This window comes from Ruditapes philippinarum, unplaced genomic scaffold (genome assembly GCF_026571515.1).
Source record: "Ruditapes philippinarum isolate M1 unplaced genomic scaffold, ASM2657151v2 ctg5296_1_1_1_1, whole genome shotgun sequence".
Classification (NCBI taxonomy): Eukaryota; Metazoa; Mollusca; class Bivalvia; order Venerida; family Veneridae; genus Ruditapes; species Ruditapes philippinarum.
This window is the reverse complement of record NW_026857573.1, coordinates 291,551-314,928: the sequence shown is the minus strand read 5'-3', so window position 1 is coordinate 314,928 and position 23,378 is coordinate 291,551. Positions and strand designations below refer to the sequence as shown.

Here is a 23,378-nt window from a genome sequence, read left to right as displayed (position 1 = left end):
AACTGTAACACTGTCTTGCCTACTTTTGGAGTTATTGCCCTTTGTTCATTTTGACACTTTGAACTTTGTCTGGGACATTACTCTAAAATTATAAGAGATATCAACATGAAACTTTGTAGATAGATAGGTCTCATTTGGTGGAAGTGCAGTGCTTAAGAATCATTACTCTGCCTTGCCTTATTTGAAGTAATTGCCCTTTGTTTATTTTTACTTTTTGACTTTTGTCCTGGACATTACTTTAAAACTATTAGAGATATCAACATGAAACTTTGTAGGTAGCTAGATATAATTGGATAGAACTGCAACGCTTCAAGAACCTAAACAAAGCCTGGTCTAATTTTGGAGTTATTGCCCTTTGTTCATTTTTTTTATACTTTCCTGTGTCCAGAACCTTCTCGGGGAGCATCACCCGGTTCAACCGGTTCTTGTTTTTGATGCTGTTATGCCCCTTTTTAGCTCGACTTTTTCTTTTTAAAAAATAGAGGTATTGTTACAGTCATGGCATTGCCGAGGTCATCCACAAACTTATACTTTGATCATTACTTTTTAGCTCACCTGAGCACAACATGCTCATGGTGAACTATTGTGATCCCCCACCATCAGTTGTCGTGGGTCGTCAAAAATTTCTTTAAACAAATCTCCTCCGAAACCAAAGACTGCACAGTAATAAAACTTTGCAGGAATGACCCTACAGTTAGTGCCCTTAATTACTTTTGTCCAGTGCATAACTTGAAAACTAGTACATGTAGTTTGAATTCAATACAAATTCATACAATGGTCAAGCGAAATGAGAGAAAGTGCAGTGTACAATAACCATTACTCAATCTGCAGTATTTATAGAGTTATTGATCTTTTTCCTTGTCTTTCTGGACTTATTATAGAGTAATTCAATAAAACTTCATCAATGGTCAACCACATTGAAAGGAAATGCAACATACAAGAACCACAACTTACTATCTTTAATTGCCCACAAACATAAACTCTATTTCAATTCTTTTACAAGGTATTCTGTTACATCCTAATGTCCAAAGCAGTCTTGTGGGGGTATTAATCACATTTAGTGATAGTTCTAGTTTTTAACTAATCATACTTTACTTATTGTTTTGTGAGAATTTCATGAATCTCTCTGGATGAAATTGTGACTTTGATAAGTCATGTATTCACAATCACTGAAAGTTTATCCCTGATGGAACACTTATTACTAGTATGCATAGAAACAAAGATTTTTCAACCATTTTCTTTTCGAGTTGTTTGAACACTATCCAGTCTATATGCACATGGGTTGATGATAACTTGAATATCAGATTGATAATAACTATAATCCCCAAGAATGAGCATGTTTTTCATATGCCTTATAAGTAGATGAAATTATCAATGCTTAGTCATTGTTAATAGAGGACTTGGTTATCTACTTCCAGCTTCTGCTTCTGTCAGTAGTGTACTCTTAAAATTTATCCAATTTAAAGTATTATTTTGAGGATATAAAGCAATTTGGTTTTTCGATCTCAACTGAACCACTTGAGAAAAAGTACTGGTTTTTAGTACTTTTGATAAACCGTGTTGTAATTGTTGGATGTCAATGATAAATCTCCCTGAATAAAATCATATGGCAAAATATTGCACTTTCCTTTGCACTCAGTCATTTCCACTTGAATATGACTTGACCCTTTAAAAAAAGTTGCAAAAGGACAGGAAATTTGGCCTTTCAAGTGATCACCAGCAATATAATGTCATATAAATTTGTCAGCGCAAGCAACCCTCCAGTGCTTTCAGTGCTTTGATTATATAAAGTTATTAAATACAAATATAACAACATATTTGTTTACTTGATTTTTACGAATCAAAATAAATATAATTAACACAACATGAAATTAACTGCTAATAATAACAGCTCCTTCCATAGGCCAAAATAAAAAGTAATCCATAAAAGACGACGCCGCTCACCGGCGTCGCCAATAACTGTACATAGCTTTTATCACACTCCAACTAGAATAAATTCTGTATAGGTGGGAATGGGGAAGATTTTCAGCTTTATTATAAGGCAAAGCAGTCAGTTTTATTTATGAAGTGACACAATGTTGATTCTTGATGAATGACAATCATATTAGAAAAAAATAAACAAGAATGTACATTTACTGCATATTAATAACAGTAATATTTTTGGTTGTCATTAATAAATTATTCTGTTTTTGTTTGGTTTTTTACTTTTTAGTGAGAAAAATGTCTCATGGTAAATTTCCAGCTTTAAAGGTAGGCTGTAAGCTTAAGCGTATCTTAATAGTAATACTTGCAAATATTTTGCTATGTATATTCTATTAAACAAATCAGTATTTTAAATACCAACCACGAAATAACGAAATTCATGAACCTGTTAAATAATTTATTTGGAATGAGAAAAGTACATCTGTTAGCACTTGTTAGCAACGTTATTGTTTTCTATACCGCGGGTTAATTATGTTATATAATTAATGATATAGGAAGAGCCGGGATAAGTGGTTTACTCCAGTGCCGGCCTTATCTTAAACATCTCAGTTATGAATAATTAATCAAAAAGACCAATTATAGGTTGTAGGCGTCATTATGCTTTTATTAAGATTAGATATTTTCAATTTTTGTGAAGGTTTTTGTTTATGTGCGGGGATATTGTACATGTACATTAATTGTGTACACAATCTATGATGTTCTTTTATAAGATATGAAAACAATCAGTATTTATTTTCTTGAAAGATGCTTGAAAATGAATTCTATATTAATTTTGTAATTATAGTAACCTTCATTGTTTTCTGAAGCTGAAAAGAATTGGGTGGAACTTAAAAATTTCATACCATTTGCGTTCTTAATTAGTGTTGTCTTTGTGCATTAAAGCTTTGTTAGTTGAATAAAACATATTTATATAATTCGGGTTTTTTCCAGCTACTCCTTGGGTACAAACAAACTTTTACAGACAGTTAATACAACTTCGAAAATAAGTGAAACAGATTGACTTATCTGTTGTGAACGGTATTGCACCATGAAGCTTAGACATACATGTATAAAGTAAAAAAAAAAGTTGTTTTTACTGGAGCATTGGCCTTGAAAAACCTACGTATGTGCCTTTAAAGTTCGGGATAACGTCTTTTTCACATGATGTGCATTTTCTTAAGATTCATTTATTAAAACCTATTTATCATTCCAGTCACAAAGACATTTTTCTTTGTTTAGAGCACATATTTAATCTAACTTGGTGAATGGCCATAAAATGTTATAAATTATAATAATGTTACTTTTTTGCAAAATCTAGACAATAAATAAATATATTCTATCAAATTCTGATGTTTGTGAATAAAAATTCAACTGAGCCAATTTTTTTTGTTTACATAGTGATTTATTGTAAACAACTTGAGTAGTTTTTTCGGCAGCATTTACCTGACCTTGTTTACCTCAAGTCAAGTGGTTTTCATATTTACACATGAATATTATACATGTACATGTATATATATCTGGTGTCACCTTCTGCAACAGCAGTGATAAAAGTTAAAACTCTGGTAAGAGTGTCTGATTCCTTCGAAATGTTTAAAATGTTTATTTTTTTCTTATTGCATGTTATAAACCTGCTTTTTAAGGAAATTGACAATTTCTAATTGATGACATGCACATATATTTATTTACGTTTAATATCAAATTCTATGGAAGGAAGTAGTTACTATGTATTAAACAGTAAATTTCCTGTTAAAGGAAAGTGATATTGTTTTTAAGTGACACTTGTAAATTAGAAATCATTGCTGATGACATAGTCAACCATTTTTAGGCTGTTTTGTCTGGTTTTAGCTTCACATCTGCTCTGTTTAAGGTCATATATTTGCCTCTATCCAGCTGACTACAACAGCTGAAGACGTCAGGTGATTTTCTTCAAGTAAGTTCCTGGGCTGAGAATCATGACCTGTCAGGGCTTTTTTCCTTCTATAACAGGGGCTTATCCAAAGAAAAATTCTAAAATCATGCAGTTTTCCCCAAAAATTGAATTTACATCAAGTTTGCAAAATACTGTATAATTTTCACTCAAAAATTAACTGCAGGGCTGCTTCCCCAACCTGTGTAAAAAAGCCTTGCCTGTTCATAAGTAAGCACATAATAAAATCCTATCAGAGGGATTTGAACGCACAAGTACAATATAATTCTCTGTCAGAAAAAACTCAAGAAACCACAAGAAACGTACATATAAACTTGTTTTAGTTTCAGTGCAGTACTTGAAGAAAGTAGTAGGTCAATGGACTACATGCTCTTTCTGTCTTAGCACAGATTTCAGTAGACAGTATATTATATTTATAACATAATTCATGCTATATGAACCAGAGGTCCTTAACCCTGATGGCTTGCTGATCGCATTAGATTCTACCTACATGTATGCAACCAGTGCAAATCAAAATCAGCCGACACAACCATGCTATCTGATCATGGTCTGTTCTATTCACTTTTCAGTTGGTCATTTATTTTAAAAATTTCCCTTGAAAATGAGGAATGGTTTTGCCCAGATTAAATGGTGGACAAGTCCATTTAAGATATTTAGGGTGGTAAAGGTTAAACTAGTTCAATATATTAGACATTATGAGCTTGTAAAAGTTTTTGCCAAGAATTGAAAATATCTCAAACCAACTCATATTAAATTCTATGGGACTAGGGTTAAATGTAAAACTGTTAACATTGTGGGCTCATAATCATTGCAACTTTTCGCACTTATGCTTTCATTAAACAGTTCTTTTTTTCCCCTGATAAGTTTATTTTTAGATATTTATTGACATGAAGCCAGGAGTTTTGTAATATTGTCTTATAAACATGTAGATATTTCTGTCCAGGTGACAGTAGGTATTTGATTTACATGTTATCATAACTATTCAAACATCTCTTAATTAATATGTTCCTATATATATTACAAAATACATTAATATATACTTCTAATGTGGAGAAAAAAAACACCTACAAATTAGTCATCAAAATGAGAAAATTGTTAAGACATAACATAGTCAGTCAATCCCCTCAGATACATTGATACATGGTATTGTTATAATACTGTAAGTAGCATTGAAATGTTATTGACACGTATGTGACATCTTGGAGTATTGGTTAATAACCTAGGATACAATGAATTTCCATGTTTGATGACATTAGCACTTAGAAAAACATTACATCATGTAAATCGTGACTTCATTTCATTTTTGAGAAAAAAAAACAAAACTTTATTTCACACCTTTTAAAATGATTTCATTATTTAAGTTTAAACCTTTATTGTTTTAAATATAGCCTTATGAAATGTAACCAATGAAATTACAGCATTTATGTCATTTGATCTGCCAATGTAAATCTTATCAATGTAGCGCCATTTTCAAAGTCAGAATTAAATTGTTACTGTACTTTGTGTAACACTATTCAAATTCATCATAACTTAAAGATTCAACATTAGACCCCAAAACCAGTGATAAAATAAAACATAATATGAGCCGCGTCACGACAAAACCAACATAGTGCGTTTGCAACCAGCATGGATCCAGACCAGCCTGCACATCCGCGCAGTCTGATCAGGATCCATGCTGTTCACTATCAGTTTCTCTACTTGTAATAGGGTTGGTAAGCGAACAGCATGGATCCTGATCAGACTGTGCAGATGCGCAGGCTGGTCTGGATCCATGCTGGTCGCAAACGCACTATGTTGGTTTTGTCGTGATGCGGCTCAATTATAATAAAACACTGCCAGTATTATGTAATGTTTTCTAAGTGTTGATTTCATTATTATCTTTCCTTATTTTACAAACATAATGTTGGCATCTGTCCGACAACACTTTGACAGGGATGTCTGTAACATACATGACTAAGAGGAAAAACATATATTATAATCTTTTATTTTCCATTAAAAAAACACAACCAAACAAAAGACAAAAACAAAAAATAACAGAAAACAGAGACAGGGAGAGTGGTGTTAACTCAGGTGGCTTTGTGGTCAGCTGTCTCTCTCTCAACACTCTGAACCAAGGGGTAGACTGAGTAGGTTCAAACCCTACTTTGGCCATGCCAATTAATGTTTTCAAAACCAGGTTGTTTATCAGGGCTTTTCCTCAAGTGGAACATTTTTCTTGGCTAAATCTGTATGATTTTCTGATTTCATACAAATTGTATCAAAATAGCATTTTCTGCATTATGCATTGACAAGATATCCTGTAATTAAAGAAACTTTCTGTAACCAAACTAATCAAATGTTAGCAAATTGCTGAAATGGCCATCCTGTGAAATAGGAGTCAGACTTGAAGTTAAAAGCATGCTGAAAAAGATGTATTCATTTAACTTTTATTAAAGAAATGTGGTAAAATATTTCAATTAGATAAAATACATTGTATGCAGCTACACAAAGAATAATTGTTATAAAGATAAATTAATAAATTATGAGATGAACAATTGTATAAATTACATAATTATACTGAAAACATAAAATGTATAAATTGAACAGGTTAGACAGCTGTTATTTTACCACTGAATCATATTAGATGTTTAAACTTTATGATGTTACTATAAATAGCTGCTGGCATTAAAATTGATTGTTATTAACTGATAACTTTATAAAGGAAGTGCAGAAATCATTTCATTTGAAAAGCTGAACATTTATCCTTATTTCTATTAACCTGTCTTTGATAGTTTGATAAATTTCTGGACAGTTCATTATACCCCCAAAAACGAAGTTTGGTGGGGTATATAGGAGTCACCCGGTGGTCGGTCGGTCGGGCGGTCGGTCGGTCCAGACGTCCGTTGCATTTTCTTTGTCGGGACCATAACTTGAAGACTAATGGTTGGAATTCAATATAACTACATACAATGGTCAAGCACATTGAGAGGAAGTGCAGTGCACAAGAACCATAACTCTATCTTGACTAATTACAGAGTTATTGCCCTTTGTTAGCTCGACTTTTCTATGAAAAGGGGAGCTATCCTACTCGCCCCGGCGTCGGCGTCGGCGTCACACCTTGGTTAAGTTTTTCGTACCACCCCACTTTATTTCTGATGTTACTATAAATAGCTGCTGGCATTAAAATTGATTGTTATTAACTGATAACTTTATAAAGGAAGTGCAGAAATCATTTCATTTGAAAAGCTGAACATTTATCCTTATTTCTATTAACCTGTCTTTGATAGTTTGATAAATTTCTGGACAGTTCATTATACCCCCAAAAACGAAGTTTGGTGGGGTATATAGGAGTCACCCGGTGGTCGGTCGGTCGGTCGGGCGGTCGGTCGGTCCAGACGTCCGTTGCATTTTCTTTGTCGGGACCATAACTTGAAGACTAATGGTTGGAATTCAATATAACTACATACAATGGTCAAGCACATTGAGAGGAAGTGCAGTGCACAAGAACCATAACTCTATCTTGACTAATTACAGAGTTATTGCCCTTTGTTAGCTCGACTTTTCTATGAAAAGGGGAGCTATCCTACTCGCCCCGGCGTCGGCGTCGGCGTCACACCTTGGTTAAGTTTTTCGTACCACCCCACTTTATTTCAGAAGTATTACAAGTATGGCTTTGAAACTTACCATACTTGTTCACCATCATAACCTCCATCTACAGACAAGAGTACATAACTCTGTCAAGGTTTTTGACAGAATTATGGCCCTTTTTTGACTTAGAAAGTGTATTGAGCTTGGTTAAGTTTTTTGTACCACCTCACTTTATTTCAAAACCATTGGAGGTATTGCTTTGAAACTGACCATACTTGTTTACCATCACGACCTTCATCAACAGACAAGAGGACATAACTCTGTCAAGGTTTTTGACAGAATTATGCCCCTTTTTGACTTAGAAAATACATTGAATATGGGTAAAATCCACTTATTGCCTTAACCCTTTGAGATATTGCTTTGAAACTTTTAATGCTATTTCACATCATTACCCCCATCTGTACGCAAGAGAAGGTAACTCTGTCAGGGATTTGTTTTAAAAATTAAGGCCTTTTATCGACTTAGAATCTTGGTTAAGTTTTTTGTACCAGTCAACTTTTTGACTGAACTGGTTGAGATATTAAATTGAAAGTTGGAATACTTGTTTACCATCATGGTCCCAAACATGGGCAGGAGAAGGTAATTCTGTTAAGGATTTTATTTGAATTATGGCCCTTTTTGACTTAGAAACTCAGTTAAAATTTTCATTCTTGTCCACTTGTTGACCTAACCATTTGAGATATTACTTTGGAAGTTGGAGAGTTCTTATGTGCCATCATGAGACCTATCTGTAAGCAAGAGAAGATAACTCTGTGAAAATGTTTCTTGATTTGTACTTAGAAATTCCTAGTTAAAGTCTTGTGTGCCCTTAACTGTCAAAGTTTTGTTTTATAGGCAAGCACTAAAAAAGTCGAGCGCGCTGTCCTTCTGACAGCTCTTGTTACTTTCCTTGTCCGGGGCATAACTTGAAAACTACTGGTTGGAATTCAAAACAACTTCATACAATTGTCAAACACAATTAGGGGAAGTGCAGTGCACAAGAACCATAACCCTATCTAAAGTAATTACAGAGTTATTGCCCTTTGTTACTTTTCCATTGCTTTCTTTTGTCCGGACCATAACTTGAAGACTAATTGTTGGAATTCAATATAACTACATACAATGGTCAAGCACATTGAGAGGAAGTGCAGTGCACAAGAACCATAACTCTATCTTGACTAATTACAGAGTTATTGCCCTTTGTTACTTTTCCTTGTCCGGGGCATAACTTAAAAATTACTAGTTGGAATTCAAAACAACTTCATACAATTGTCAAACACAGTAAGGGGAAGTGCAGTGCATAAGAACCATAACTCTATCTAAAGTAATTACAGAGTTATTGCCCTTTGTTACTTTTCCATTGCTTTCTTTTGTCCGGAGAATAACTTGAAGACTAATTGTTGGAATTCATTATAACGTCATATAATGGTCAAGCACATTGAGAGGAAGTGCAGTGCACAAGAACCATAACTCCATCTTGACTAATTACAAAGTTACTGCCCTTTGTTACTTTTCCATTGCTTTTTTTTGACGGAGCATAACTTGAAGACTAATGGTTGGAATTCAATATAACTTCATACAATGGTTAAGCACATTGAGAGGAAGTGCAGTGCACAAGAACCATAACTCCATCTTGACAAATTACAGAGTTATTGCCCTTTGTTACTTTTCCTTGTCCAGAGCATAACTTGAAAACTATTGTTTGGAATTCAATACAACTTCATACAGTTGTCAAGGACATTAAAAGGAAGTGCAGTGCATAAGAGCCATAACAAAATACAGAGTTACTGCCCTTTGATACTTTTCCTTGTCTGGAGCATAACTTAAAACATACTGGTTGAAATTCAAAACAACTTCATACAATGGTCAAGCACAAAAAGAGGAAGTGCAGTGCACAAGAACTATAACTCCATCTTCAGTATTTATAGAGTTACTGCCCTTTGTTCCTTTTCTTTGTCTTTCTGGACTTTTTACAGAGTAATTCAATAAAACTTCATCAATGGCCAACCACATTGAAAGGAAATGCAAAAATACAAGAACCACAACTATTTTTAATTGCCCACATCCATAACTCTATATTTCAATTCTTTTACAAGGTATTCTGTTACTAGTAACATCCTCATTTCCGAAGCAGTCTTGTGGGGGTATTAATCACATTTAGTGATAGTTCTAGTTTAAATGTTGGAATGATAAGTGGTTATGAATAGCACTGGTAAATGGTCATTGAATGTTATCTCTGAAAAGTTTCCATTTTTGTAAAGATTTAATGCTACATTATGAGGGTTGACTGCATAACTGCTGTAAGTCTGTCTTTATTTCTATATACGTTAATGCAGTTTTGCGGTCAACCCTCGAAATGTAATTAAACATTAAGCATTTGTAAGCACTATAATTATATGCATATTTATCAGCCTTTTCTTAAAGATAGAAATAGAGGTAGAACTGAATATACATGACTGTTTCAACCCTTTGAATGCTGTTTTAATAATAGTAGAGCAATAATGGCTTGCCCTTGCCTTTGAGGGGAATGGCTGGCCATGATCTGTAATTCTTGACAGTTTCTATCAAATATAATTCTGTTAAAAAATGCCACTTTTTAGCTGTTCAAACAATGCAACTCATAAACACTTCAATGAATGCCACTCATAAGAATTGTAAATAATGCCCTCTCATATAATGATATACTCATTATGCCATTGCCTGTTATAATGCCATTCTAAATAATGCCATTTATAATATATTTCACACAATACCCTTCATGATGCCATTTGTGGTTAATAATGCCTCTCACAGGTCATCAAAATTTATTAATGTGACTTTTAAAGCCATTTAAATGATGCCACTCATAGTACCATTTTAATAATGTCACTTGTGATGCCCCTTTAATAATTTCATTTATAATGTCATGTAAATAATGCCAGTCACAAACTGCCTTACAATGCCATTCATAATGCCATTGACATAATGCCATATAATGCCATTTGATAATGTCACTCATAACTTATGAGTGACATTATGAGTCATAAGCAATTCAAATAATTCTACTCAAAAAGTTTTAATCTTAGATAATGACGCCAACAAGCCATATCACTCATACATGTATGTTATCCAATAATTAATTCTCATGTCATTCAAAATATTAGTAATATGAATTATGCCACTCATAAGCTATCCAAATACCAGTGCCACTCATTTGACATTAAAGCCTAAAATACCACTCATGAATTATGCCACTCATAAACAATCCAAATTGTGCCACTCATTTGCCATTAAAGCCAATAATACCACTCATGTATTATGCCACTCATAAACAATCCAAATGGTGCCACTCATTTGCCATTAAAATCAATACTACCACTCATGAATTATGCCACTTATAAACAATCCAAATGGTGCCACTCATTTGCCATTAAAATCAATACTACCACTCATGAATTATGCCACTTATAAACAATCCAAATTGTGCCACTCATTTGCCATTAAAATCAATACTACCACTCATATTTTAGCCATGTGTTAAAATCAGTTAGTACTTGTGATGACATTAATATTTAATAAACATTATTGTTGTTTTTAAATTCACTTTGTTTTTTTCTTTCTATTTCAGACTGGCCACCATAGTGATGTAACAATAAAGTTCCATACACTACAAGATAACTTTGTTATAGACTTGATCAGAAACAGGTACTGTATTATTATGTAACAATTATATATAATATCACATCATAGCATGATTTACCACTCTTTCTCTGTTCCATGTGCAACAGGTTTGTATCAGTCAGTATTTCGAATATTTTTCATTAATAGAGACACTTACTGTTAATTCACTTAATTTCGTGGGCATGAAATTTCGTGGTTTTGTCACAAAGAACATTTTTTCATGGATTTTTAAATTCATGGACTGTTTTTTTTCCCAAAAAGTAAAAATGTAAAATTAATAATGTGATGCAAAATAATCTTACAGCAGACGAAAAGAAATTTCGTTGAATCTTAAATTCATGGATTGATATATCCACAAAAACCACGAAAATTAGTTCCCTACAAATAATAATGATTTTGCAGTATTTCAAATCTAATGATCTTATTTAACCTACATGTAATGAGTGTCAGAGAATGTGAGAATCCAGTACAATTGTCTGTATTGTTCTATAATGGCATTGATTTCAATATCTTCAGTCTAAACACTTGCATGTTACTGATAAGCCACACCTAATACATGATTTGTCTAAAACTGAAGTAAATTTTTTCTGGAGCATGTGAATGAGATAAGAGGGCTTCTGTAAATAAATTATACTAATAGATATTAAATGTTCAAGAATGGTATAAAATGATTTTAGCCCTAAAACAACTGAAGCTTTTCAATGAATTTGTGGCCCCTTGTGGTGGAGGGGTTGCCTTTACGAGTTGAGTCATCAGAATTGTAGCCACCTTTTAAACCCTGCCTTATTGTAAGATGTGACTAAAGGGGTTCAAACTACTGGAGTCTATGGCCATTTCTTAGCTCAAGCCGGTGAAGCGTTTTTTACCCTGGGTGTTGCTTTAAGTTTGTAACACCGGAGGACCCCAAAAATGGCGGCCATGGGAGGTAATGATTGCTATGTGGAAAGCATCTATACTGGTAGCAAAGGTTTACCCCATTAGGTTCCAGCAGGGTACTCAGTTAGTCCAACTAATTGTACTATGCGTTGACATATTGTGCTAATTTGTGTATGGGCAAATATCTCTCCTAGATTCTGACCCATCTGGAACAAAAATATCTCAGAATCCAGCTTTGGCACATCAAAATTTTTTGTCTAGGTAAGAGTATAAGCATGTAGTTTGCAGTTTTTATAGAAAAATAGTAAAAAAAATATTTCTGCAGACCAGGTTAAAAGCTACACAAAAAAAGCTGTTTTGTCTGGTGTAAGTCAATATTTTTATATTATTAAGTACCATATGCGCTAAGATGATGTACAGTTAATAATGGCGTAAAAGATTTATCTATGGGAGTTCAAAGTTTGTAATGATTAGATGTCAGTTTTTCTCTACAAGATTCCAGCAGAATATAGATATCTTGTCTGATTATCTCCCAGCATGGTAAATAGATTTCTTCTTCTTACGACCAGAGTCTCTGATAATAACTCTTACAGTCTCAATCCACCTCTGTAAGATTACAAATCTGATAAAAGTGTTAAAACTATTGATACTCCAATTTTCATGAAGCATGTCTTAGATATGTATATATTATAATATTTCATATTCAGGGCCCTAATGTCCAAAATAAATATTAAAATCATCCTTCGGGATGGTATCAGAAATTGAATTGAATTGAATTAGTCTGCTAGCTTTTACATGATTGTTTAGGATATAGATATCAGTTGTAGAATAATGCATGGTTGTTGTTCAACAGTGCAGGGAAATAATCATAAAGGCTGATCGATAGGCCTGAGTGATTAATTACAAAGCATTTGAACAATAAACAGTGCATTAATGATTATTATACTATAATGTATGAAAAATATATATCTATTTACATTCTTACACGTTAATGAAAAATAAAATTGATAAAAATGTGTCAAACTACATTGAGTGTAAAAGTAATTTTCCTGACGTCATTTGTTTTATTGATGTCATATATGACACGTATAATGTTTAAGCAATCGCTTTTTATGCTGTGCGTATATAGGTATTAAACACGACCCATTTTTTTAAGGGAATAAAACAGTGAAAAGGAGTTAGAATTGTTATCTAAAATTTGTTTTTAAAAGTCTGTTTTTTTGGATTAAAAAACTAGTGAATTGCTTTTATAAATTGTAAATATTCAAAAAAGGTTTTAATAACTTTTGGTCAAACACTTAGAAACACTAGGTATTTTTAGACCCTAAGTCCAGACTTTTTTTAGATTACATGCCTTGATGAATATAAAAAAAAATCTTCACAAAAAACAAAACCCAAAAATAATTAGGTTCACAGTTTTTTTTGTATATCCCGATTTTTTTATATTTGAGGGTAACTAAGAAATAGTTGGGTCAAGGGAACAGCATCATTATAAGCAGATTATTATTCAAAGCTATGTTGTTATAAGTGGAGTTTACTGTAGGTACAATGTATTTGCTTGCAACTACACAAATATCTTTGTAGTCACTCACTGACCAAGTTCTATAATTCTATTAAGAATTGTTACTAAATTATTCCCCTTTGTGAGCTTACCTTGTGAACAAAGAAAAAAAACGGGTTATATTTTGCATTCTTTATTCAAATTTAAAATTTTTAAAGTTTTTTCTTTTAAAACTTACCAGTATTTTTCAAGACCATGACCCAAGCCCAACAGCCGCACCTTTGAAATTTCTTTTAAAAATTTTAAAACTGCATTACTTTTGTGTTTTTCAATAGCAATATCTGTAAAATTTACAGCTCTTATCCCCCCGTTTTGTGAATGGACTTTCCCCCTGTGAAATTTGGAACTTATTTGTAGTTAAAGGGGTATTCAGGGGATCAAAAATTAGTAAAACTGAACCCAACTTTAAAGGTTTGGTAAAAATTAAAATTAAAAAACAACTCCTTTTTCAAAATGATGGGTTAAATTTTGTGGGAGATTAATCTTGGAATAAAGTTTTGTGTTAACGACAAACCCCGGGCTGAAATTAACCAAAATTTATTCACATACTTTTCTCAAATTCCTCAATGTAAGGTAATTTTTGCCTTGTGGGCTATATTTTTTGTTTAAATTCTTTTTCTAAAGATTATTATACTTTTGAGCCCTTTTAAAGATTATGACCATCTTGCTTTTTAAAATTTACCCCAACACTGGGTTTGTACAAAGTGGTTTTAATAAAGAGGATAAAAGTTAAAGCTATTTGCCCCCTAGGACCAAATGAAAAGTTTGGAAACCCAAATTTTAAACAAAATTTTTATATAAACTGGATGTGAAAGTTTTCCAATACCCATTAGTATTGAACTTCACACTGCACTCATTCAATTTACACCATAAAACGATTGTTACAGGACCATTACTAAGTTAAAATGATTTTGATTGGTTGTTTTTTGTGTGTAGTTAATTAAATTACAATCATTTTTTGTATGGTCGGCTTCTGGAGGAAACCTTATTGGCGCTTAAGAACGACTCCTTAAGGAGAGTGTTAGTCAAATGTTTGATGATTTTAGTGTATTTATATAGCAGGGAAAGGCAAATATGTTAACTGGTTTATAACACATGTCAAACAGTTACACTACAAATATACACACTTGTAGTAAAGCTCGAATTTCATATCCTCATATCGCATGTAAGGTGTGAGTCATATAACTGCTATACTGACCTTGTGTTGAACATAACACTGTATGATAATTGATTTATTTAGTAAATAATATAATAAAGTAAATGCAGGAAATATGCAGTGTCTACAGTGTAGTAGTATTATAGCGAAGGGGTGGGGCGGCCAGATCTCGAGTGGTTATAAAAAATTACATGTATTATAGTATAGTAAAGAAAGTGATTCAATTGTTTTCATCAAAACTTTATTGTTAACTATTGTCTGACTTTAATTGGGTTAAGTGAACATCCATACTAGCTGCCTGTTTAATCATATGATGAAATCTTTCATCACAATTAGTCTTCTATTGTACTCACAAATAGTGTTAAGATAAACACTGATATAATTATACAGTAGATGAGTAATTAACTTAAAAGAGGTTCATTTTCGGTCTCATTGTATAATGCCTTTAGTACTTCCCAAAATGTTTTCCATAATTATTGTTGTTGGTATGCAAAACTTTCTTATGTTTCTCAACTTGTTAAATTGACTGATTTCTTACGTATTTTGGTGTGTCAGCACTGTCCATGGATCTCTGACCTTGAATGGGTTTTTATGTCATTAGATAGGTCAAGGTCATAGAGGCTAAAAATAGATTTTCTTTTTTGTTCTAAGTTTTTTTTACATTGTTTAGGGGGGGGGGGGGGGGTGCCTTTAAGGGTTAAGGCATCTTAATTGCAGCCACCGTTTATCCCCATGATTGTAAGAGACAATTAACTTATTTTAATGGGTTGAATTACTGGAGTGTAAGAATCTTTAAACTCAAACAGGTGAGGTGGTTTTGACCCTTGGTGTTGCTTAAGGTTTGTAACATCCAAGGTTAGCCAAAATCATCTTTCATGTTTCGGCACCATATGACTGAAATTATGTTGGTAAAACCAAACAAACAAAAAACAAACAAAATATTGTTTCCTTGACATTTGTAAGGCTAGTTTTGTGTTGCCAATATTTTTGCTTTCATCAGTAATATATGACATTATGGTAATGAATCAGTTTCATTGCCAATTTGGTTACTCATGTAAAACTAAACAAGAACACTATCTATTTTCAGACACCTGTTTTCTAAAGCATATGTAGAAAAAGGATATACAGATGACAAGAGTTATAAAATAAAAAAGCCACACCATAAAAAGGTAAGTTCCAATGAAACTTAGACATAGATATCTACTTTTAGAAAATTGTAGGGATGTAAACGAACATTCAGATAAGATTCAATACATTAGAACACATCTTGAATATTCAAATCTTCATTTAAATGTTAAGTATTTTTTCCTTGTATAGTAGGGGCATCTAATCAGCAGTTTCATCCTTAAATTCAATTTTTAACCCCTTTTGCAAAAAAATACTACATTATTTTTCCGGAACTTTAAGGGGTAAGCCCCTTCCCTTGTCAAAGAAGCACTACAATATCTGAACTTAACATTTACCATGTTGACAGTTTGATATTTGTAAACTTGTATACTGTATTTCAGTTAAAGAAACATTGTTTTTACCATGGTCATATACGAGGTGAACCAGATTCTATGGTTGCTCTTAGTACATGTGATGGTATAAGGTAAGTTGTGTTATATAATTTACAGACATACAGCTGCTTATTTTTTTGCCCAACTGCCTTAATTGAGGAATAGGGAGAGCTATTGTACCCACTCCTGGGGCAGGTTTTGGTGTCATAGTCATAGTTTGGTTAACTTTTTGCTTGCAAGTTGATATTTCCAAACCACTGAAGGGAATATATTGATTTTTCACATAATTGTTCTCTGTGATTAATCTAATATAATTGCACAGGTGTCATAACTTTGAGTTACCTTTTAAAAGAATGATGCACATTTTCTTACTGTCAAGCACTAAGAATAGCAGCGCCCTCTGTCTTATGAACAGCTCATGTTTTGAAAAAGACTGCTCTCTGAAAAAAAATGAAAGCAAATTGGGTTATTTTCGTAAGCTCGGGTGAACAACATGTCTGAAAATATTACAAACTGCAAATGTACAGTTGTGGTATTTCCTGCGAATTAAAGAAATAATTGTACAACTGATGACCTGTATTTATAGATAGACAGGCATCTTAAACTGAGGTTGTCAACAGATTGGTGAAAGTTGGCAGGCTGCTGTATGCAAAGATCACTTACATTTTTTGAGGGATTTCAAACAATCTTGCACAAAATGATTTTATTAAGTCTCTAATGCCCAGGTGCATGTTTTTTTTTTATTAGGATTTTATGATTTTATTCACTTTTGGCAAAATTATGACACATTTTCTTTTTGTATTTTAAAAGAAAATTTTGCCAAAAAGCCAGGTTTTTTGACAGTTTTCACTTATAAAAAAAATTATTGTACCAGTAAATAAGTACACAGAACTTTACAGAAATTATTGACAGAAAATATAGTAATGCATATTTGACTGCGTTGAAACCATATATAGTTACTATCAAACTACATGTATATACTTGGAGCTAAGTTTGATTCTGAGTAGATTAAATGTATCTTTGGGTATTATTTTTTTTACAATAAAAAGAATTTATATATTTTAATATGTATACCTGTATATAAATTTATCACACAGTAATACTATCTAAATACTGATTTTCAGTGGGTATATAAGAAGTAGCAGTGGCGTATTTCATTTAGAACCTGCATTTGATGTTGATAAACTCAGCCATAGATTATATAAAGATGAGCACAGCCTTTCTTCACCAACAAATTGTGGTTTGTATTCTTATTTGTGTTGCTCAATTCACTGACAGTGTTTGAGAGGTTTTTTTTCCATCCTGTGTTGAGAGTTATACAGTGTTTTAGAGTCTTTTCTCCTCAAATGTAGAGAGTTATAAAGTGTTTGAGAGCTTTTTCCTCCTGTGTAGAGAGTTATACAGTGTTTGAAAGGTTTTCCTCCTGTGTAGAGAGTTATACAGTGTTTGAAAGGTTTTCCTCCTGTGTAGAGAGTTATACAGTGTTTAAAAGGTTTTTCCTCCTGTGTAGAGAGTTATACAGTGTTTGAGAGGTTTTCCTCCTATGTAGAGAGTTATACAGTGTTTGAAAGGTCTTTCCTCCTGTGTAGAGAGTTATACAGTGTTTGAAAGGTTTTCCTCCTATGTAGAGAGTTATACAGTGTTTGAAAGGGTTTTCCTCCTGTGTAGAGAGTTATACAGTGTTTGAGAGGTTTTCCTCCTATGTAGAGAGTTATACAGTGTTTGAAAGCTTTTTCCTCCTGTGTAGAGAGTTATACAGTGTTTGAGAGGTTTTACCTCCTATGTAGAGAGTTATACAGTTTTTGAAAGGTTTTCCTCCTATGTAGAAAGTTATACAGTGTTTGAAAGGTTTTTCCATCCTGTGTAGAGAGTTATACAGTGTTTGAGAGGTTTTCCTCCTATGTAGAGAGTTATACAGTGTTTGAAAGGTTTTTCCATCCTGTGTAGAGAGTTATACAGTGTTTGAGAGGTTTTCCTCCTATGTAGAGAGTTATACAGTGTTAAAGAGGTTTTTCTCCTATGTAGAGAGTTATACTGTGTTTAAGAGGTGTTTCCTTCTTGAGTAGCGAGTAATAAAGTGTTTGAGAGGTTTTACCCTCCTGTGTAGAGAGTTATACAGTGTTTGAGAGGTTTTTCCTCCTATGTAGAGAGTTATACAGTGTTTAAGAGGTTTTTCTCCTCCTATGTACAGAGTTATACAGTGTTTAAGAGGTTTTTCTCCTCCTATGTAGAGAGTTATACAGTGTTTAAGAGGTGTTTCCTTCCTGAGTAGCGAGTAATAAAGTGTTTAAGAGGTTTTCCCTCCTGTGTAGAGAGTTATACAATGTTAAAGAGGTTTTTTTTCCCGCCTGTGTAGTGTGTAACAGTGTTTGAGAGGTTTGTCCTCTCCTGTGTAGAGATGCATTGTTTGTGTGTTTTTCCCAACCTTGTACAGTGTTTGAGAGGTTTTTCCGTCCTATGTAGAGAGTTATACAGTGTTTGAGAGTTTTTTTCCCCCTTTTTTGTAGAGATATGTATTATACACATCATATACCATACAGGGAGATAACAAAAAGTGCAAAGAAAAAAGAGTTAAAAGCAAAATAAAGCTGACTTTGATGTTGACTTACATGTAAGAGCATAATGTGTCAGATTAGAATCCCATCGTGGCTGAAGGGTTGCCTTTAATGGTTAAGGCATCAGAATTGCAGCCACCTTTCATCCCTGTGTGATCGTAAGAGGCAACTAAATGGGTTTACTGCATCTCTTAGCTCCAGAAGGTAGAATGGTGTACAGGTGATCACTGACATCTGATCATGATCTATACTGTTTGCTATTCATTCAGTTAAGTTCATTTAAGATATTTGGCAGAGTTTATAGTAAATTTCTTACTGAAATGGACTGTTACACATTGAAAAATAGGACAGTATTTGTAAAAAAAGGGAAAAGAAATTATACAAAATTCTTAGCAAGATTTGATTATTGGTAGATGAGGCTGATTTTATTATTCAAAGACGATTATGTTTGACTTTCAGATGCTCATCATATAGGGCCATCTATAACTGGCAATGTATCTGTACAGATGGATTATAAAAACAATGTTATAAAACGGGTAAGTATTGTCATTACACAACATTTTACGAGAAATGACTTCAAACCATTTGCCCCTCACTGCTATGGGTTTCAAACTACTTGCCCTTCACCTCTGTGGGTTCGAATCGTGACAGGGATATAAGATTCTTTCATGTAAGGATGCTATCCAGCTAGCTAATGAAACATCGATGGTTCTACTCAGGTGCCCATTCGTGCCTGAAATAATGCATGGAAGGAAATGACTTGAGCAGTAAAAGATCCCTCTATAAAGCCTGTTTTTAAATTGAAAAGGTTTTAATGTTTTTTAACATTATCCTTCTGGCTGTAACTTATTTTACGCATGTGATTAGTGCAGACCAAAATAGCCAGCTGATCTGATGCTATAATGTTGTTTAAGTTTATTGATGTCAAATCTGACGTCTGAATCATTCCTTTATCATATCATGATATACCCTGAAGTGACCTGTCTATTTAAAAGTGGGTGAAAATCATGCATAATTGTATGCCTGAAGTTTGAGTGTTTTTTTACTTTTCAAAACATTCTTTTGCCTTATAAAATAGTAATATTGAAAGTAACAAAAATTCAGCCTTCAGGTTTTATGACATTTGTAACTTATACACATGATAATATGAAGCGAATTAGAATAATGTTGTATGTTTTGTATGTTTACAGATGAGAAGAAGTGTAAGGCAACCATATGATGCTAACATTAATACTCGTTATGTTGAGATGTATGTAGTAAATGATTATAGAACTGTGAGTATATGATAATGTATCTTTTCTTTTGATATTTTGGCTCATTTTGTATCTTTTCTGTATATTTTTGTTCATTTTGTATCTTTTCTGTATATTTTATATCTTTTCTATATATTTGGCTCATTTTGTATCTTTTCTGTATATTTTTGTTCATTTTGTATCTTTTCTGTATATTTTATATCTTTTCTATATATTTGGCTCATTTTGTATCTTTTCTGTATATTTTTGTTCATTTTGTATCTTTTCTGTATATTTTATATCTTTTCTATATATTTGGCTCATTATGTATCTTTTTCTGCATATTTTGGTTCATAAAATTTTGATCAGTTATTTGATATCCGGTTAATTGTATATCTTTTCTTTAAATTCTGTTTAATTCTATTAATCCTCTATAATTTAGTTTATACATTAAAATTGCTGCTTTTCCCAAAATTTTGTCAAATTTCACAACATGACGATTCAGCTTGGACTTATTTTCCCAAATTATCAAAAGATGACTCAGATAATTGGCCAATTAGTAACTTTTTGGTAGCTCTAACAGGACACGAAAAATTAAAAACTTTTCAGAAATAAAAATATACTGATTTCTGAGGCATAATGGGCCTTTAAGATGTATTGTTAAAAGAAAACCTGTGTAATAATGTAAATGTAATGTATTGTTTTCAGTTTAGCAGCAACGGTAAGGATGAGCAATTCCAGATTTACAAGACTCAGAATATCATCAATATTGTTAGCAGGGTAAATATTCTTAAATTTGTTAACCAATCAGATTACAGAATAATGACTGAGTGTTGCTAAAAGATATATGGGTTTTTATACCCCAGAGCATAATTATAGTACTTGAACCTACTGTATGTCCGACTGTACTGCCGAGGGTATGAAAAGTTATGTAAATGAAGAGAATTTAAGAAATACATAAAATTATCATCACTTCAGATTTCTCTGGCTCTACTTGTTAAGAATCTAAAGGTTTAATATTAGTATTAGTGATAAGATTTTTGACAGGTTATATGGCCATATGTAAATGGTTGTATGACCGATAAAGAATATTGGAAACAAATTTTGAATACAGAAAACTTTCTTATATTATTAGTTATCATTTTTGATGGGTTATATGGCCCTATATAAATTGTTATTTGCATATATTGTAAATTTTTTTTATATATGGCCATATAACCTTTCAGGAATTTTTATAGCAAATTTATAATACAGCAAACATCCTTTTAGACCATACAAAAAAAGAAAAAGAGATTTTTTCAAACATTAACAGCAGCTATATATATAAAACTATATAAAAGTCACTATTATCCGATTAAATGCTACATTACAAATGTGCAGTATTATAAAGTGTATTTTATAAACTTCATGGTTTTTCAGTGAAAAGTGCCATTGCAAACATGCATTATTATAACGATATAAATACACTGTTTCTAGTGAGTTACAGAATTTCCTCAACTATATTAATGCTTATATTACAGTTATATCAACCATTCAACATATATATAGCACTGGTAGGTATAGAGAACTGGCTCGGGCAAGATTTATTCACAATAACGCAGGAGGCCGACACAACATTAAAAAACTTCCTGCATTACCGAAAGTCTCGGATCAATCCGGAACATCCCAATGATAATGCACAACTAATCACGTAAGTCTTTTAATTTCTGTAAGAAACACATGCTTGCAACTTCCTCTGAGGAAATTTTGAGCCGTGTCACGACAAAACCAACATAGTGCGTTTGCGACCAGCATGGATCCAGACCAGCCTGCGCATCCACAAGTCTGATAAGGATCCATGCTGTTCGCTTACCAACTCTATTTCAAGTAGAGAAACTGATAGCGAACAGCATGGATCCTGATCAGACTGCGCGGATGGGGAGGCTGGTCTTGATCTATGCTGGTCGCCAACGCACTATGTTGGTTTTGTCGTGACGCGGCTCATTTGTATTTAGTTCTGAGGCTTAATATGCCTTTAAAATTTGTTGTACCAATGTTGCTGAACCCATGATTTTTTATTTCTTTACTTCTTGATAACATAAAAACTTTCCTTATGTAAAAGCATTCAAATGTTGGGTATGACTTAATAAAAGCATTCAAATGTTGACTTACGGTAAATGTTTCTATGATAATTTTCAGTTTTTTCCCAAATATCTTATAATTAATATTTGATATATTGATAAGAAATGAGTTTATACATGTACACTGTACGTCTGCTGATTTATTGTCAGGAGTACAAATTTGCTTCGGGACACACGAGGCACAGCTAGGTCTCATAGAGGTGCGATATGTACCTTTGAGTATTCAGGTGGCGTTAATGAGGTTTGTTACTTATAGATGCCTAGAGTCCACTGTTATGATCTGAAGCTTGAATACCAATAAAAAGAAAATACCTCATTTCTCTCTGTGACTAGTAGATCTGTAGTCAACTTCGGTCATTTTTCATGTCCCAATTCTTTACAAGATTATCTTCATTATTACTATAGTATATTTGAAATATTTCATGGTATGTAGTTTCAGTGTCCATTCCACCTCATTGCTCAATGTCCATTCCACCTCATTGCTACAATAAAAAAAAGTTTAAAAAATGAGGTTTCTTGTTTTTCGGGGTTTTCATAATTTTTTTGAAGTAACCTAACAACTAGCGTTCAAAATTTATAAGTGTTGTGGGGATATTTATAAAAGTCTCATTCATAACGTGATTTTATGTCAAGTACACCAGAGGTTGGCATGAATATGCTCTAGTTGCAGTGTTGTCAGAATAATGAAAGGTTTTTTGTGTCAGTTTGTTTACATCATTCTGTACAAGCATTCGCCAGAGACTCGGATAAAATAATTTTATTCATCTCGTTCAATAAATTCAGTATTAAATTACACTCTTTTAATATTTTAAAATTAAAAATATAGAAAAAATATTTTTTTTGGATAAACCCTTGCATACCATAAAAATATTTTTTCCTTTTTTCTTTAAGTTCCATTTAGATAATAAAATTGTATATTTTAGGGCATGATTGCATAAATTTTTTGCAGATTAAACTTTTGGGTAAGGAGTTTTTAGGAAAAGCCATTAAAGGGGTAAATATGTCTTTTTTCTTCGGGGGTTTTAACTTGGTTTGTCCCCTTTTGGGTTTTTATTTTTTCCCCACCTGCAGAAATTCCGGGGGGGGGATGCCTGGCATTAGCGTTCACCGGGTGTTTTTGTGTGTGTGGGTTTTTTTTGATTATGAAGTAAATTTTTTTTTAAAATTTTTGATTTAAAAAATTTTTCTTGTGAAACCCCCCTAGCCCAATTTCAAAAAAAATTT

The 23,378-nt window shown here is 32.8% G+C and overlaps 1 protein-coding gene across 1 annotated transcript in view; it reads left to right on the top strand.

Moving 5' to 3' along the window:
- Nucleotides 1–23,378, top strand: part of LOC132750192 (disintegrin and metalloproteinase domain-containing protein 12-like) — an 80,731-nt gene that overhangs the window by 19,441 nt on the left and 37,912 nt on the right. The window contains exons 3-11 of the mRNA XM_060740137.1: nt 11,103–11,179; nt 15,836–15,917; nt 16,257–16,339; nt 17,372–17,487; nt 19,262–19,338; nt 19,993–20,076; nt 20,743–20,814; nt 21,555–21,724; nt 22,305–22,407. Of these exons, the coding sequence (XP_060596120.1) occupies nt 11,103–11,179; nt 15,836–15,917; nt 16,257–16,339; nt 17,372–17,487; nt 19,262–19,338; nt 19,993–20,076; nt 20,743–20,814; nt 21,555–21,724; nt 22,305–22,407 (864 nt within the window). The remainder of the gene's footprint in view (nt 1–11,102; nt 11,180–15,835; nt 15,918–16,256; nt 16,340–17,371; nt 17,488–19,261; nt 19,339–19,992; nt 20,077–20,742; nt 20,815–21,554; nt 21,725–22,304; nt 22,408–23,378) is intronic.